Source organism: Heteronotia binoei, chromosome 1 (genome assembly GCF_032191835.1).
Source record: "Heteronotia binoei isolate CCM8104 ecotype False Entrance Well chromosome 1, APGP_CSIRO_Hbin_v1, whole genome shotgun sequence".
In the NCBI taxonomy this organism is placed as follows: domain Eukaryota; kingdom Metazoa; phylum Chordata; class Lepidosauria; order Squamata; family Gekkonidae; genus Heteronotia; species Heteronotia binoei.
Window position 1 is genome coordinate 204122382 of NC_083223.1, and position 19498 is coordinate 204141879.

Sequence of the window (19498 nt, forward strand, 5' to 3'; positions counted from 1 at the left end):
ACAGTATCTCGGAAACTTTGCCTTCTAGCCTTGCGGATCTGGGAGATCTGCAGAGAGATGAACACGACTCTGGCTGCAGCCCATCTGCCGGGAGATCAGAACGGGTGTGCAGATTTTCTCAGCCGAGGGGGCGCTTCCATACACGAATGGGAGCTCAATTGGACCCTCTTACAGCCTGTCTTCCAGAAGTGGGGGACTCCGGACATCGATGTCTTCGCCACCCGCGACAACAGAAAGTGCAGACAGTTCTGTTGCCGGGGGGGGAGGGACCCCCTGTCGTTGGGGGACGGACTATTGCTACCCTGGGACAATTGCCACGTCTACATGTTTCCCCCGATCCCCCTTCTTGTTCGGGTGGTACAGAAGATATACAGGGAGCGCCCGAACGGTGTCCTGATCACTCCATGGTGGCCCAGGCAGCACTGGTTCACCCACATCCTGCGGTTGTCCGAAGGAGTTTTTCACCAGTTTCCCCCTGTGCCAGATCTACTGCTCTCAGAGCAGGGACGAGTGGTCCACCACGATGTTCCACACCTCAAATTGACGGCGTGGAGACTCCCATGACTGTGCTGTCAGAAAGGGCTCAGCATGTGCTACTCAACTGCAGACGGGAGTCTACAAGGAAGTCTTATGCCTATAAATGGACCTGTTTCGTACAATTCGTGTCTGGGACCGGGGGTGACCCCAGAACGGCAGGCCTTCCGGGCATTCTTGACTTTCTCCTTACCTTACTGGACAGGGGGCTGTCGGTGTCCTCCATTCGGGTATACCTGGCAGCCATCTCAGCCAATCACGAGCGCATTGACGGCCACTCGGTGTTCGCTCACCCGACCACAAAGAACTTCCTTAAGGGACTGCTACGGCTGTACCCTGCAGTCAGGAAACCGACCCCATCCTGGGACTTGCCGGGAGTTCTAGAAGCCCTTACGGGCAAGCCCTTTGAACCCATGGCCACGTGCTCTGTGCAGTTGCTATCTTGGAAGACGGCGTTCCTGGTAGCTATCACTTCAGCTCGGAGGGTAGGGGAACTGGCGGCTTTACGCTGCGATGATCCCTACCTCCAGTTCCGACCAGACGGGGTGTGGCTACGCCCTGACGTGACCTTTCTACCTAAGGTGGTGTCCACCTTTCATCTGAATGAGGACATTTGCCTACCAGTGTTCTTCCCGAATCCTTCGACAGATTCAGAACGTCGGCTTCACGCTCTAGATGTTAAAAGAGCGCTTTCTTTCTACCTACATAGGGTAAAGCCTTCGCGTAAGGACCCTCGGCTGTTCATCTCTTATGCTTCGGCCTCGCTTGGACAGAGGGTTTCCTCGCAGAGACTGTCAAAATGGCTGACAGAGACTATCAAACTCTGTTATCTCGTACGGAAGCGGCCTCTGCCGGGGCCGGTCAAGGCTCACTCCACAAGGGCAATGGCCACCTCCGCGGCGTTTATGAAGGGGGTGCCGTTACGAGACATCTGCAAGGCGGCCACCTGGTCTTCTCCGCATACGTTCATTAGGCATTATGCGCTGGACCTCCGGTGGAAGCATAGTTCGTCTGTGGGCCGTGCGGTTTTGCAGTCGATGACCTGTTGACGGACCGTGCAACCCTCCTCCAGGTAGGCTGCTAGCTTGCTAATCTCCCATAAGTGTGATGCACAGAGACCACGAAGAAGATAAACAGGTTTCCTACCTGTAACTGATGATCTTCGAGTGGTCATCTGTGCAGTCACACTACCCGCCCACCTTCCCCTCTGCTGCGGGTCCGTCTACAGGGCTCCTGCAGCGGTCAGAAGGAACTGGCGGGATGTCCGCTCCTGTCCTGGTGGGCATGCGCAGGGAGGGGAGTGCTTGCGCATGCGCACCGGGACGGGGGCGCGGAAATCCGCGGCTTTGAAGTTACCGATCGTGATCGGCGCCGGCGCCTTCTCCCATAAGTGTGACTGCACAGATGACCACTCGAAGATCATCAGTTACAGGTAGGAAACCTGTTTTTCCAGTACAGAAGAAAGTAAGGGTAGTCCCTGCTCATGTTGGGTTCTCTATGCATATGAAAACTTCCATATGTATTCTGATCAGTCATCATACTAATAACCAATGTTTTGAGTATCTGTGAATGTTAACAATGTGAAGAAGAAAGGGAAACAATATCACATTCTTTAGTTTTGCATATCATCATTAAATTTGCACCTCTTTGCAGGAAAACATATGTTCTAGGGCCTGCCACAGGAACATAGTCTGCTTTGGACATTGATTCATGCTTGAATATCTAAGTACCTATCAATAATGTAAGAAGATGCTCTTAAACACCTACTCAACCTATTAAAATTGAAGTATGTTCTTGCAAAAAAATTCAGGGTTTACTATTGTGCAGCCTATTGTGTATATTCGGAATCACTGAACACTCTGGAAAATGAGATACAATGTGATGTAAAGTGTATCTCTTGATACATTTACTGAGCAAATTCACATGATAGGATGATTATTTGTTATTTGCAATATGAAGAGAATCAATTTTCTTTGAAAGCCTTTCTAAAATATTATTTGAAAATAGGTTTTTGAACATATTTTTAACTAGAGTAGGTATGGGTAGCCGAAAGAATACTTTCCACTGGCTGTTTAATGCACACACATCTCTATGCAGACAAGTGTGAGGTCAGGAGCTAAATTGACTGTATTACCCATGGGTTGGCACACGTTCCCTATGCTCAGAAGTACTTTGAATTTCTGCCAAGCTATGCAGCACATCCTAAATTCCAGTGCCTTCAAAAGTCATTCATATATCACAATATTAGAATGCAACCCATGATGTCATCCAAAAGAAAAAAAATGCTGCCCCAGGGAACTAAAGGAGAGTCTTTTGCTGTTCTCATTAATCTCAATATACTAAAGTAAGATGATCATCTGTGACCTTTAGACCCATCTAGTGGTTTCTGTTAACTAACTTAATACTATTTACATAGGAAAAGAGAACTACAGTAACAAACCATCTTGTCTTTAAAAGAAACTCAGATTTAACCAGCAATTGTAAAGCTTCAGTTGGAGAATATTTATGTACTGTTTGACAACATTTATTTATTATTATAAATATGTGCTTGCTGGTTTTTTCTTCTCCCATTTTCCTTAAGGGCAGCAATAAGAACACTATTGGTCACTTTCTATCTTTTTCTTTTTTATATAAATATGCTAATAACCCCAAGCTAAATGTTAATGTGGGTCATTCTTTGATAAGGATAACAATTAACTGTTAAAACTGCATGGTAGTTTTCAGAGAGAAAACATTTTCAAGCTTGGCTTGGAATGGATCCCATTTTGAGAGGTTAATGAGAAGGTTACTGATCCTTTGTGTCTTATGTCTAATGGTCCTTCTTATAAAAAAATAAGAATCTATATTATTTCCAATTGATGTAACTTACATACCCATTGAAGGCCTTCTTCTGTTCAGTCATGAAATTAGATTCTACAGAGAACAGAGAAATGTGGTTAAGTATCTAAACAGATTATATCTCGTATTCTAAAGGTATGTTCTTGTTAGGGTTTATTATTGACTTTATTTGATAAAGATATTTATACAGGGCGCTCTTGGCATGCAGGTTTTCTGGATGATATTTGGCCAGTTTGATGGTGCTAGATGTACTTAAAGTAGTTTACTGCTGCCATCAAGCTTACAACACAAGGAGGGAGGAGTAGTGTTATCTGAGAGCATAGAGTAAAAGATACAGATATGAATCCCAAGGCAAAGATGGGGAGATGAATTTCCAAAGTATAATAAAGTAAATAACGTTAGTGTTCATCACACATCTCTTTTTCCCTGGGGTTTTTATGGAGAAAGTGAACATTGTCTTTCTTGAATGTCATCTCTGAACACTGTAGCCAGCTCCCAGCAAGGTGACTTACATATGAGATTGAATGCAGAAGTGAAGATTCAGGTTCATTTCCTCTTTAGAAGTTCTGCTGTTGAGCTTCCAAACTCCTTTTTAAACTTTGGAGGCATCATAACATGGTTATAGGTATAAATGAGGGCTCAAGAGCCTAATAAACTAATTTTTTAAAAGCAAAGTAGTGGTACCAGTTGATTCCTGAGCCTAGTTTAGCCCACTGGTTGAATTCACACAATTTGAAAATCAGCCTAGAACAGCTAAATTTGCTAGAAAACAAATGAATCCAAAATTTTAGAAATTCAAGTAGAGGTCTTTGCTGGCTGCACTGTCTTGAGATGCTCTAACTGGACATTACAAAGGAGATTTTACAATATTTCAAGGCAAAATGCTGTGTGTCACATTGAAGTAGGAAATTGTACGATTTATGGACAAACCACATAGGCCATTTTCTATTACAGAAACTGGCAACCTTGATCAGTTAGGCTTAACTGTCTTTCCTCCTTTAAAATCTCTCAAATGCCCTCCAGCAGTTAATATTGCCTTCTTCCATTTGTGCTAAACCTTAAGCAGACACTGTCCTATCCCTTCATAGCTACACTGTGTGAGGAAGGATGGAATAAAATCACATAAAATCAGATATTATATGAATCTGATTTTAACCTTGTATTATTGACTGTTGTTACCCGCTCAGAGCCCATTTGGAAAAGGGTGGGCTATAAATAGAAAATAATAAATAAATAAATGACTAGTCTCACTAGGAAGGGGATCATGTTCCTTCTCAGAATCTGCTTGCTTCTTTTTCCTGACTGGAGAGATCCATGAAGCACTTCCTCTCTCTTCTGTTCTTTCCCCATTTTTAAAATGTGATTGACCAATTATGTCTGCTTCCTGTTGCTTTTGTCTTATTATTAATGAGTAGGTTCTTATTCATCAGTAGCCCCACAACAGCAAAGCAGTGCACTTTTTACATGTCTTCTTTGCCCCTTAAGCTTTCTGTCTCCTCCCCCATCATGGGTTCTGTCCCTGCTTCTGGTATTTTGGCAAGGTGGGTTGTCTCCTGAAGCCCTAAACCCTCTCTGTGGCATTGAAGTTGTATACCTGCAGGGCAAGAATCATATCATGGGTGTTTTGCTTGCAGTGCTTTCTACTTCATTAGCTAAAAGCTTAGCATACATGCTGTGAAAGTGCTCTTAATATCATAAATGCTGTGTAAATCCATGAAGGACTGTGAAGGGTTAATGCTTCAGAGAGCTTTAAGTGTCAAGCTGCTCAAAAAGAATTTGATTAGTTAGCATCAGTTGAACAGAAAGATTTCAGAGCTGAATGCTGAAGAGAACTCAGTGTGAGTCTAGACCTGACTGAGAAAAGTTGGGTGCTGATGGGGTTTGTGTTTAGATCTGACTGAAAGCGGTTTTACACAGACAGAGAACTGGGAAGGTTGGCAGGAGGAGTGGGTAGATCAGTGAAAACTTCCATTCAGTCCAGAAAAAGGAATAGATCTTCTAGTGAGAGAAGAAATTTCCCCCAGTTAAAAAAGGGAGATTGCTCAAAGAGTGGAGTGATTCCCAGTCTCATATGTTTAAAGACTGCCTTCTGAAACCTGAAGAGTCAGTAAACTCAAGAAAGTGTACTGGTTGTTTAGTGAAGGAATCTGGGAACTGAATAGTGTATCCTTGCCTTCAAAAAACCAAAAGAGACAGTTAAGCTCCAGAAAGTACACTGGAGTGTTTAGGAAACACTGAAACAAAAGCATCTCATCTTAAACATTCTAAGACTGGGTGAAAGGCTTTAGAAACTCTGACTTGCTTGAAACATATGAACTGTAGTCTGTGCCTACACTGATTTACCTCAGAATTCACTATTGATTTGCCTCAGACATTTTACCCTTGATTTCACCTGACCTTTCCCCCTCTATACTGAATAAAATATTGTGTTATTTTTTAAACTTTAAAAATCCTCTTGTGTGCCATTTCAGTAGTTTAAGTTAGTCAAGCTAGCCTTTATTGGCATTATATATATATATATATATATATATATATATATATATATATATATATATATATATATATATATATATATAAAAGAGCAAATTGGTTAAAAAAAAGATAAAATGGAATGATTGCATACATATACATCAGGAAAAGCATAAACATAAACTATTTCTATGAGATCCTCTGGCATGCCTTTAAAACAGAATAAAAAAACTTAGCCACTTTCTCAGTGACACTAGATGAAGTATCGTTCAGAAGATTATAGACCTTAAGTGCATCAGAACAATCAACTTTGCTAACTAAAAGAGGATGTAAATACTTGTGACGAAGATCTGTATACAAATTACAATAAAGAAGAATATGAGTAACTGACTCCACACATTTTTGCTTACTGAGACAGTATCTGACTGAGTAGGCTGTCTTGTTAAATCTGCCATAAAGAATGGCAGAGGGCATGGCGTTGCATCTGGTAAGGGAAAAAGCTCTACGCTGCTGTGGCACCTGCAAGACGGATAGATATGAGGCCATTTTCCCAGTACTAAGAGAGATCTCAAAACTCAGTGGGGAACAAGTTTTCTTAGCCAGACTGTATAGGTCTTGGCGCTCAGTATCTAGCAACCTGTTTTTAATTTGTTGGACTGTGGTGGTGAAGGACAGCATGGAAATAGTTCTAGGGATAAACCCATTGCTTTTATTTTTCTCTCAATTTGTGCTGACCAATTTGACAAATTAAATTCAGAGAGCATTTGAGAGATATAGCTCCCCAGTTCAGAGTTGTAATGCAAATGTAGCCAGAATTTGAAGGACATGAGCCATGCACTAGTAACCATTAAAGACATGCCAGTTTCTAAGCAGATAACTGCATATGGGACACATTTTGGCATGCCCAGAATTTTACGCAAGAATTCGGATTGGACACGTTCGATAGCACCTTCATAAGATCCAATCCAGATTGGGATGCCATACAGAAGTTGTGAAATCACTTTGGCTTTGAATATTTTTATGGCAGCTGGCACAAATTGGTTACCTCTGCCATAAAAAAGCGAGCTATGGCAGATGCACTGATGTTAGCTATCTTCACTGCATACTTACGATGGGTAGACCAAGTCACATTATATTGAAAATAAACACCTAAGTATTTAAAATACTTGACTTGCTATATCTCCTTATCATCAATAACCCATTTGTAAAGTCTCCACTTTTTTGAGAAAACTGAGATTTTGGACTTCTCATAATTGAGCTGGAGCTTATTACCTTTCCCCCTCTATACTGAATAAAATATTGTGTTATTTTTTAAACTTTAAAAATCCTCTTGCGTGCCATATCAGTAGTTTAAGTTAAAGCGGTGATTTTGGCCCTTCCTTCAGTGTTAGCAGTCAGACCATTCCTCCTGCAGAGGGGCAGTTTGCAGGTCATTGCTTGGGCCAGAGTGAATCAATATGGATTCCAGCCAGGCATTAGCCTGGGAAAAGTTTTCACAATGTGAGTGGTTGGCTGGTGACTACCTCCTACTTGCTCTGGAGAGATGCATGATTTTAGAACAATGGGTCACCCAGGACATATTGATTCACTCAGGAACAATCCCATCAACACCCAAGCCTAACTTCCCCTGCATCCATTGATAAGGTTAATATTAACCTTCTCAGTTTCTCTTCCTGTTTGGTCCTTGCAGAGCCATCAAAGCTCTCACAGCTCTTTATCTACCTTTGGTAGAACCATCAGCTCATTATTCACTAGCTGTGAGTCAATTTGCCTCAGGATACATTTTGCCCTATAAATATGTCACCCAGCTGTGTGTGTGTGTGTTCTTGGGTCATCCACACAACTCCACTTGTGTGCGGGCCTTCTCCCTCTTGCTTCCCAAAATGCTGGCCATTTTTCTCCTCAAATTGTTGCTTTCATTGACCTCTTCAGGATCAATAAAGATCACCCTTCCTTAAACAGTGTTCCCCATGCCTCCCTGCTTTTCTTAGTTAGCTTTTGTATATTTTTATTGTATGTGTGTATCCTTTGTTTTTAATAAAAACTCTACCGGTTGAACATCTTTCTGGTAGTTTTCAAGAGTTTCTCATAGGAACAAATCCCCATATATGAGATTCCAGTTACTCACCTCTTACTCTGTCTCTAAGCTAATTTCCTCAAATTAAATGGAGACTGTCTACTCTGGGTAACATCAGGTTCCTAGGCTGAGCCAGCAGCAAAATATCATACTGTGACAGGGTGGGACAGCCATAGATCTTCAGAAAAGAAGGAACTAGATTAAGACGGGCTACTCAGCCAGAAAGGGAGAGAAAAATTGAGGGAAAATTCTCCCTCTGAGGGAGGGAAGCAGTCAAAGTCATCATATATGCATATTCACTTTTCTATCTATAACCACAACGAAGACTTCACACACATAAATACACTTACATATACATCCCTTGCTTTCTCATTATCCACTTTGTCATTTCATCAGTCAAATGTTAGTTTACAAACTTCTCGGGTTGGGAATCTGTTGGCTATGCTATATTATATAGATCTATACTACTATGCTATATAAAAATAATAATAATACATCTTTTATTACAACTACCAACAATAAAATAATAGGCTGTGAAATCTACATAATATCTTCTTCAACAAGATTCCCATATTATGTCTATATCCTCAGGAGAAGTATGCTGTCCAAATAAAGAACAAAACTGGATTTCTGTTGGCATTGGAGAAACCTGCTGCCAGGGAACTCCTTATTCCACATCAGGGAACCAAATATGTTGTGGTAGATCGCTTCATGATGGCTTCAATCACCAGTGTTGTGGTGGAGAAATTGTAAGCAAAGATTTGATCTGCTGTGGGGATGAAGAAAAAGGAACAGTCCACAGACCTGCAACAGGTAAACTGTTGAAATACCTCTGGAATAAGCTCTGTGTTTTATTATTTGTGACCAAAGCTTAACTTGAACAGGATTGGGTGGGTTTTTTTGTTAATTTAGTTTAATTATTATTGTTTTCTGTGCAGTCCCACACTGGTGACTACTCATGTGCAGGCTGGCCATGGAAAAGACTTCCAGAGCTTTCCAGAAGACTAGGAATATCTCTGTTGCTGTTCTCTGTTTTTTTCCTCACCTCATTCACAGGAGTGAGGAGACTTTTTCAAATAACATTTTTAGCATGAATTGTCGTTGTACCAGCGAAGGAGGAGGAGAACTGCAGATTTATACCCCGCCCTTCTCTCTGAATCAGAGACTCAGAGAGGCTTACAATCTCCTATATCTTCTTCCCCCACAACAGACACCCTGAGAGGTAGGTGGGGTTGAGAGAGCTCTCCCAGAAGCTGCCCTTTCAAGGACAACTCTTGTAAGAGCCATGGCTAACCCAAGGCCATTCCAGCAGCTGCAAGTGGAGGAGTGGGGAATCAAACCCGGTTCTCCCAGATAACAGTCTGCACACTTAACCACTACACCAAACTATAAATAAAACTACATTTAAAGAAGAAAAGTTTCCGGGTTTCAGCTTTGTTGTTATGGCTCAAAAGGGGCCTCTTAAAGATTGTGCCAACTGTGGGTTTAAAAGGACACTGATAAATGTTCATTATCTATGCCTTATCTGCTTGGGTAATCGCACAATAGGCCTGCCAGCTCTTTTTACCCTAGAGGCAAGATATGAACCTGTGAAAGGCTTCAGCTACATGCCAGCCTCACTAAAGGTTCCTCTTTCTTCAAGGATTACCTGGAGGTGCAGGTCTGATAGATTCATAATGGCTCTTTTTGAAAGGCTTTGGTTGTGTGCCAGGCTGACTGAGGGCACTCCCTCCTCTCTTCCTTTGGCTGATTCAGTTCTTAGGTGAAAAACCTGCTGCAGTCTGATAGAGCCTTGAATCCCGAACAGCTCTTTTACAAAGGCTTTGGCTAGGTGCCAGCCTGACTGAAAACACCCCCCCCCCCCTTAGGCTGCTTTGGCTGAGAACCATAGACGTGTGGTCTAACAGACCCTTAAAATTCACAGTGGCTCTCTGCGAAATGTACCAGACTGGCATAGGACATGTCTCACTATCTAAGATTGCCTTATATCAGCTCCAAGATTGGAACCTTATTCCAAGCCTCCTACTAATGTCTAAGTCATAGGCTTATGCACAGAAAGGTCAGAATTACAAAGCTGCCCACAAGCTGAACATGGTTGAGGACCTCTACTTTAGGCTCTAAGGAGCCAGTGGGAACTACCTGCTAATGCCATCCACAAAAGGATAACCACTTCTGTTTTGCTTAATTCAAAAGTCTTATGAGCTATTTTCAACACCCTTTTAGAGGGAACATAAGAGAAGCCATATTGGATCAGGCCAATGGCCCATCCAGTCCAACACTCTGTGTCACATAGTGGCCAAAAAAAATTATATACACACACACACATATATATATATATAAAACATGGAGCTAATAGCCACTGATGGACCTCTGCTCCATGTTTTTATCTAACCCCCTCTTGAAGCTGGCTATGCTTGTAGCCGCCACCACCTCCTGTGGCAGTGAATTCCACATGTTAATCACCCTTTGGGTGAAGAAGTACTTCCTTTTATCCATTTTAACCCGACTGCTCAACAATTTTATTGAATGCCCACGAGTTCTTGTATTGTGAGAAAGGGAGAAAAGTACTTCTTTCTCTACTTTCTCCATCCCATGCATAATCTTGTAAACTTCTCTCATGTCACCCTGCAGTCAACGTTTCTCCAAGCTAAAAAGCCCCAAGCGTTTCAACGTTTCTTCATAGGGAAAGTGTTCCAACCCTTTAATCATTCTAGTTGCCCTTTTCTGGACTTTTTCCAATGCTATAATATCCTTTTTGAGCTGCGGTGACCAGAATTGTATACAGTTTTCCAAATGAGACCACACCATAGATTTATACAGGGGCATTATGATACTGGCTGATTTGTTTTCAATTCCCTTCCTAATAATTCTCAGCATGGCATTGGCTTTTTTATTGCAATCACACACTGTCTTGACATTTTCAGTGAGTTATCTACCAGGACACCAAGATCTCTCTCTTGGTCAGTCTCTGCCAGTTCACACCCCATCAACTTGTATTTGTAGCTGGGATTCTTGGCCCCAATGTGCATTACTTTGCACTTGGCCACATTGAACCTCATCTGCCACGTTGACAACCACTCACCCAGCATCAACAGATCCCTTTGGAGTTCCTCACAATCCTCTCTGGTTCTTACCACCCTGAACAATTTAGTGTCATCTGCAAACTTGGCCACTTCACTGCTTACTCCCAACTCCAAATCATTAATGAACAAGTTAAAGAGCATGGGACCCAGTACTGAGCCCTGCAGCACCCCACTGCTTACCGTCCTCCACTGTGAAGACTGCCCATTTATACTCACTCTCTGCTTCCTATTAATTAGCTAGTTTTTGATCCACAAGAGGACCCATTCTTTTACTCCATGACTCTTGAGCTTACTAAGGAGCCTTTGATGAGGAACTTTATCAAAAGCTTTCTGGAAGTCAAGGTAAACAACATCTATTGGGTCTCCTTTGTCCACATGTTTGTTCACCCCCTCAAAGAAATGTAACAGGTTAGTGAGGCAAAATCTTCCCTTACAGAACCCATGCTGAGTCTTCCTCAATAACTCGTGTTCATCAATGTGCCTACTCATTCTGTCCTTGATAATGGTTTCTACCAACTTTCCCAGTATTGAAGTCAGACTGACTGGCCTGTAATTTCCCAGATCTCCTCTGGAACCCTTCTTAAAGATGAGGGTGACATTTGCTACCTTCCAGTCCTCAGGAATGGAGGCAAATTTCAATGAAAGATTACATATTTTGTGAGGAGAACCACAAGTTCAACTTTGAGTTCTTTCAGAACTCTTGGATGTATGCCATCCGGACCTGGTGACTTATTAGTTTTTAATTTGTCTATCAGTTGTAGAACCTCCTCTCTTGTCACCTCAATGTGACTCACGTCTTTCAACACCCCTTCCAACACTTCTCATCTTCCATAGTGAAGACAGAGGCAAAAAATGCATTCAGCTTCTCAGCCATTTCCCTATCCTCCTTCAGTAATCCTTTGACCCCTTGCTCATCCAAGGGCCCCACTGCCTCCCTGGCTGGTTTCCTGCTTCTAATATATTTGAAGACATTTTTACTGTTGGTCTTTATGTTTTTTGCAATATGCTTCTCATAGTCCCTTTTTACCTGCCTGATCACAGACTTGCATTTGATTTGCCGCAGCCTGTGTTCCCTTTTATTAACCTCACTTGGACTAGCTTCTTACCACTTAAACGAATTCTTCTTACCTTTTGCAGCTTCTATTACTTTGTTTGTTAACCATGCAACTTTGTTTGTTAACCAGGCTTGCAACTGTTTGTGCTTCTGAATGTGTTTGTGTCTTTATATCTTGGCAGGAAAGCTTCAGGGGGTAGCAGACAAAGCCATGTTGCTCTCAGTCCTTCTGTTTGGAGAAAAATTCCACCCCCTAGATTGTTTTTTTCATTTTTCTGTTAATCTGAAGAAGGTTTACTTGGCCCCATTCATTTTCTTAAAACATTTGGGCACTCCAGGAAAAGTGTCAGTGAATGCCATGGTGCCCACGGGTGCCACATTGGGGATCTGTGCCACAGAGTCTAGGAAGGAGAGTAGTTACAGAATTTGAATACTTTAGGAGTCTCCTATGGTATACTGCTGTTAGTTGTCTTCCTTCCATGGATTTTTCTCCTTAACACTGAGAAATATGTGGAAATGATTTTGAAAGTTTTTTCCAGCTTAATGGAATATGACAACATGGTCAAAGGGTTAGTACAATGAAGAGAGTACTTGCATTTATTTATTTTCTTCTATTTATATCCCACCCTTCCCATATGGGCTCAGGGCGGGTTACAATACAGAAGCCTACAAGTGATATAAGACAAGAGAAGAATGTGGGGGGAAGTGATATGAAGCAGGAAGTTTAAATTTTAAATTTGAATTTTGGTGGGATGAAGCAGAGGGACTGATCTTTATCCTGAACATAATTTTACAGGACATGATACCATGCTGAGTTTCCACCCTCCCATGATTCTACCCCCAAAGCAGTCAGATTTGAGAGCCAGCGTGATGTAGTTGTTAAGAATGACTGACTCTAATCTGGAGAACCAGGTTTGATTCTGCACTCCTCCGCATGAAGCTAGCTGGGTGACCTTAGTTCAGTCACAGTTCTTTCAGAGCTCTCTCAGCCCCCAAAATAGGTCTCACTTACCACTTAGTGATGTGTGTGGTGAACTGGTTTGCATCAGCTAGCTGGGATAATGCTAAAAGGGCTAGAACTTCACCATACCAGACAAAATCTCCTTGCTATTCTACACTCAATGCCATACAATAATTATAATTACCCCCGAATCTCCAAGAATTTCCCAGGCCAGAGTAGGCAGCCTTATTCAGGTGAGCCCTAGGGTTTGTAAGTTCAAATGCCTCCTATCTAAGTAAACTGAAGAGCTGGACATAGTTTGTGTACTTGACTGTGCCTTAAAGTTATGTGATTTCCACCCCCATCCCCATAGCTGTGATAATCAGACACTATCTCATAAATCAGTAAATGGAATTTACTTACCAGGTACCATGTTTAGAAATTGTGATTGACTTCCTGGCCAATTTGGGGCAAAATGTTGTATTTCTATGTGTTCCTCTGCTTCTTTATAGGTAATATGAACAGCAATGATGTCTCCTTGTAAAGTACATTAAGATGAACAGATAATTTATTATTTAAATAGAAAGACTAGTATTTGAATTATTTAAACAGGAATAAAAAGAAAACGTGTCTTAATTCTACATAGGCTTCATTTATTGAGCTTGGGAGGAAAAAGGTTCTATGACAAAGCAGTTGTATTTCTTTAAGAAATTGTTTCTTAAGTTCCTTCCATGTTTTCAGAGACAAAGGTGTTCTATTTCAGTCTCTGGTTCCTTTTTGCCCATTACAGTGGCATCTAAATATATGAATGGGTATCTGAATACTGAGGATGAATTCAGACAATTAGTAGTAATTGCATAGCAGGGTACATGGGAAATGCAGTTGTACGAGTTCCGATATCATGGACTTCACATGCTTTTTAACATGACACATTTGTTGCAGATTTCTCATATGAAGCTGCCTAACACTAGGGAACAATTGGTCCATTGAGTCAGCACTTGTTACTACCCAGTACAGCTGGCAGTGTCTCTCCAAGATCTTATGTAAAGCTCCTTTCCTATTACCTGAGATTGAACCAGGCAATATATGAATACAAAGCTAATTTTTACCACTGAACTCTGCCCTCTCTAATACATTTCTAGGAGTATGCGGTCCAGGTCTCTCTTACCTCACCAGAAGAAAAGATATATTAAAACATGTCTATAGAAAGTTGGAAGAAGTCTATAGAAATCTGAGTTGGAAGAAACCCTTAGCTTGACTGTGGAGTGGCTACTTGTACAGTGTTTGTCTTACTGTACACTATACACAGCTTCAGCTGAATTCATTGTGGACTCAGGCCACCATGATGATCCTACTTTCTTTCCTTCAGGTGTTTAGTATATGCTTGCAGGAAGTATAAATGTAAATGTAGTCCCCTGTGCAAGCACCAGTCATTTCCGACTCTGGGGTGACACTGCATCACAACGTTTCCACGGCAGACTTTTTATGGGGTGGTTTGCCATTGCCTTCCCCAGTCATCTGCACTTTCTCCCCAGCAAGTTGGGTACTCATTTTACCGACCTCAGAAGGATGGAAGGCTGAGTCAACCTTAAGCTGGCTACTTGAACCCAGCTTCTGCCGGGATCAAACTCAGGTCATGAGCAGAGAGCTAGGACTACAGCACTGCAGCTTTACCACTTATTTATTTATTTATTTATTCTATAACTTATATCCCGCCCTTCCCACAAAATGGCTCAGGGCGGCTCACAGCAAACGATAAAACAATAAAACAAAGTGCAGAGTTATTACATTTAAAATCAAAGCATTTAAAAGCCTAAAAACCTTAAAATCTTAACATTAAAACTATACAGTATAATTCACAGAGTCTAATAAGCTACATTTATCCAGTCAGGCGTAGGCTAACCGGAAGAGGGTTGTCTTACAGGCCCTGCGGAACTGGGTAAGATCCCGCAGGGCCCTCACCTCTTCCGGTAGCTGGTTTCACCATGTAGGGGCCATTGTAGAAAAGGCCCTGTCTCTGGTTGTCTTGAGACGGACTTCCTTAGGCCCGGGGATGGTGAGAAGGTTTTGAGTCCCAGACCTCAGTACTCTCTGGGGAACATGTGGGGAGAGACGGTCCCTCAGGTAGGCAGGTCCCAGGCCATATAGGGCTTTAAAGGTAATGACCAGCACCTTGTACCAGACTCGGTATGTTATTGGGAGCCAGTGCAAAGCCCGAAGACCCGGCCGAATGTGCCCCCACCTTGGGAGGCCCAATAACAGCCGGGCCGCGGCATTCTGCACCAGCTGCAATTTCCAGGTCCGGCACAGGGGCAGCCCCATGTAGAGGGCATTACAGTAATCCAACCTCGAGGTGACCGTAGCGTGGATCACTGTTGCTAGGTCGTCGTGGTCCAGGAAGGGGGCCAACTGCCTTGCCCTTCTAAGATGAAAAAACGCGGACTTGGCAGTGGTCGCTATCTGAGCCTCCATCTTTAGGGACGGCTCTAGTAGCACCCCCAGGCTCTTGACCCTGTCCGCCGCCATCAGCGGCGCACCGTCAAAAGCTGGCAGGGGGATTTCCCCTCCCCCCGGTCCTCAACGGCCCAAGCAAAGGACCTCTGTCTTCGCAGGATTCAGTCTCAGTCCACTCAGTCTGAGCCACTCAGCCACGGCCTGTAGTGCCCGATCTAGATTTTCTGGGGTGCAGACCGGTCGGCCGTCCATAAGTAGATAGAGCTGGGTGTCATCAACATACTGGTGAAACCCCAGCCCATACCTTCGGGCAATCTGGGCAAGAGGTCGCATATAGATGTTAAATAACATCGGGGAGAGAACCGCTCCCTGGGGCACTCCACAATTAAGTGTGTGCTTCCGGGATAGTTCCCCCCCAATCGCGACCCTTTGTCCCCAACCTTCAAGGAAGGAGGAAAGCCACTGCAAGGCTGCACTCTGTACCATGGGGCAGGAAGTATAAAGAGGCCTTTTTTTGTCTGTATATTCAGTTGTCATGCTGTTACCCCAGTCTTTGTATTGATTGTGTTCCTGCTTCTGTGCTTGCATCCCTAGCTGAATGAAGAACTGTTTGCACAGTTTAGGGCTGTGTGTGTCCTTATTAGGGATAGGCATGAAACAAACTATGAACTGTGATTCATGCATGAATTGGGCCAGTCTATGCTTCATTTAGAACTCTCCTTGAATCTCCCAAAACTACCATGGAGTTTCATTAAGTTTGGGAATGTTTTGTTCCTTCTTTCCAAGCATCAGTTTCCTTAGGTGCCCCATGGCCGCAAAGCACCTGAAGAATCCAATCAACGCAGGGAAGGCAGTTTAAACTGCCCCCCTCATGCCTCAGCTTCCCTAGGCTTCCCTCAGCACCTGGCAACCATGGAGCACCTGGGGAAGCTGATCTAGGAAGAGAAGACAGCTTAAACTGCCCCAGCCCCCTCAGAACCCCAGCAGAGCCTGCAGGGAAAGGTCTCCCTGATCTTTATTTGCTTCCCCAGCTGGCCTGCCAGGGCTAGGTGGGGAAGGGAAGAAAGATCAGGGAGAGATCTCCCCATTATACCCTATTGGCCCACAGGATATAGGGCTGCAAAATGACTTCTCTCTAGATTCACATTGCAGCCGCAGCATGATTGCTCCATTGTATCCTGTGAGCCCTTAGGGTAGAATGAAGAACTTGTTGGCTGGGGGAGGGATTGGGTGGCAATTAAATACCTCCCCCTCTCTCCCCTAGCCATAACAAAATGGTTGTTGGGTTGGTTTATGATTTGTTTGGTTTGTGCAGTCAAACGAACCACAAACCAAATGAACCCACCATTTCCCCAGTTTGTGCCCATCCCTAGTCATCCCAATGCAAGTTAAATCTGTGTGCACAGTCCCTAAGTCAGATAACTGCCATAGCACTGCTAATGTTCTTGGGGAAGGGAACAGTGGTTGGATTTTCACCACTTTCCCATTAAGATCATACAGTTGACTAACTCTACTAGAGCCTCTGTTTTGTTCCTTGTGTGCAGCTTTCAATGTATCAACAGACAGCAACGTAGGAGTAACACATTACTTCTACACCTTTCTCCTGAACCAGGTTCTTTTGTATGGCAGAAAATTGTGTGGCTGCCACAGGGCTGGCTCATAAAACATCTCTTTATGTACTTTATTACTTAAACTCTTTTTATTTGCCTGCAGGAGCCCTTTAACAAAATCACATTGAATTGACTTTCTCACACCAAATCAAATCTCCCTGGTCCCAGTTCAGTTGTCTTTGTCAATATGTATTTTATAAATGGAGTGAATTAACAGATGCTGTTGGAAGAGAACTGCTAGGGTAGCGTTTATGTTTTTACTACTCTCTCTGGACAGATGAGTTGTGTAGGAGTGTAATACAGGTACCTTGGGATGAAAGTCATGCTCTTCATTTCACTCTGTATATATAGATAGATGTATTCTTAAGTATTTTTCTCACATACATAAGAAATGTAATTTTTAAAAAGGTTTTGCTTTTTAATCAGCATTTTACTATGAAATCTCATTCAAAATATTTAAAAAGGGAATGTATTCTCTGCCTATAGCACGCTAAAATCAATCAATATGTTAAAACAAATTCAAGCATCACAGAATATATTCTTTGCTATTATCCCATTTGAACACAACCTTCCAAAAAAAGTTTATGCATTTATCTGAAAGGTGATTTTTGAAGATAATATCAACATGAGTATATTGTCGTAATCTTTATTGTGCTATTTTGTTTTTATTCTAATAAATTGTCTTCCCTATTCATTATGAAATTTCACAAACAAAGAAGTTTGTGCTTGCTTTCATGCAGCATACTAACACCTTGTAAAATTTAAAACAATAATAATATACAAGTATACTCTTTCCAGGGATGATCCAGTCCCCCAGTGAGTAAGTCTTACCTTTTGCCTCCCATGTGGCTGCTCAACCCGTTGGCATTGAGCCTGCTTTTGCACAAGGAAATCTACACTTGCATAAGAAATTGGTCGAATCAGCAACTTAATAATTTACTCATCTCAAACATGTTAATAAAATTATCCAAAATTATGCTGACAGGCACACTGATGTCTATATGATTCTTTCACGGTTTTGTTCAAGGCTGATATTTTCCATGTGAACACTACTTCAAGAGAAGAGAGAAATCATGTGTGTTCTTTTTCGCTACACATATAGGCGTTGGGAATTTCTAACGGAAGGCTGATACCAGTCTAACATGGTTTTACCAACAGACAGAAAAAACTAGGGACATGGGGAATGTAAATCAGAAAGCAAAAGGACAAAATCAGAGTGTCAACAATGCAACACTCAATTCTGTATAAATGTGTATTCAAGATTAATAATGAATATTTAAAGTATATCACAAAATGTGAAGTTCTTTTTTGTTAATATAAAAAGCCAGTGACTTCTGAGGAAGAGCTGGAAACGGTGTTTACTGGAATGACCGTTAAATCATATGAAGTTTTGTATCCAGTTCTTTGGTATTACCAATCTTGAATTTATTTATTTGATATATATATTCTGCCGTCCCCTGCAAGTGGACTCTGAGTGGGTCACAACACATCAGTAAAATACATACAATACATAAAATTAAAATGTTAAAACCAATAATAAGCCAAATTAACAACTAACATTAAAATTACTAATTAAATTTATGGGCAGCTATTCTGAGACTTCAGGTGCCTCCTGAGGAAGCAAGTTAGATGGTTATGCGCTGCGACCTGTTGCCAAGTGATGCTTTATTGATCTCATAAGCAGAGCTGGTCAGAAAGGCACTATAACACTGCAACAGTACAGACCATTGCAGGTGGTGAGAGCTTCTTCCATTTGTTGGACTGATCTTGTAGTTCCAAAGTTGACTATTGTTATTTCTGTGATGCTTCTCCCAGCATCATTATGATATTTATGAACTGATATTTTTGACTATATTGTTGTATTAGCAAAAAACACCTTCGCACTTTGTGATATACTTTATATATTTATTAATAATCTTGACTACATCATTTATTATACAGAATTGAATTTTGCATTGTTGACTTGATGATTTTGTCCTTTTGCTTTATGATTTTACCAGTTGCATTTTTCCATGCACTGCGATTAGCCCCAGAAAGGCAGCCTCCCCCCCACCACCACTGGATACATGGAAGAAACTTGCTGCATATCTGAACAGCAAATGGTCTGCAGTGGTTAATGTTCAGTAAATGTAGCCTTCATGACAATAAGCCTGAACTTTCTGATTTTGTTATGAAACTTTAAGCCTTTTAATCTTAATTTTATTGTTCAATATTAATCATTTCCCCATTTTGCTAAACTACTTAGCCATGTTTGTGAATTGGTAGGAGGAAGAGCATGGTTGCCCAATTCTTGTTTTTCCCCCCCTTTATGATAATACTTCAGATTCCTGTTATATATTCATACTTGTTGCAAATCCATATTTTGTGCCTCTGTTTTTGGTTAAAATCAGCAATTTCTGTGATGGTAATTCTCCATTTTAAGCAGTGGATTGAGGTGAT

The 19498-nt window shown here is 41.9% G+C and overlaps 1 protein-coding gene across 1 annotated transcript in view; it reads left to right on the plus strand.

Annotated features, from left to right (window-relative positions):
- The window catches only part of USH2A (usherin), a 1244521-nt gene that overhangs the window by 981098 nt on the left and 243925 nt on the right, over positions 1-19498 (plus strand). The window contains exon 50 of the mRNA XM_060246775.1: positions 8510-8731. Within this exon, the coding sequence (XP_060102758.1) occupies positions 8510-8731 (222 nt within the window). The remainder of the gene's footprint in view (positions 1-8509; positions 8732-19498) is intronic.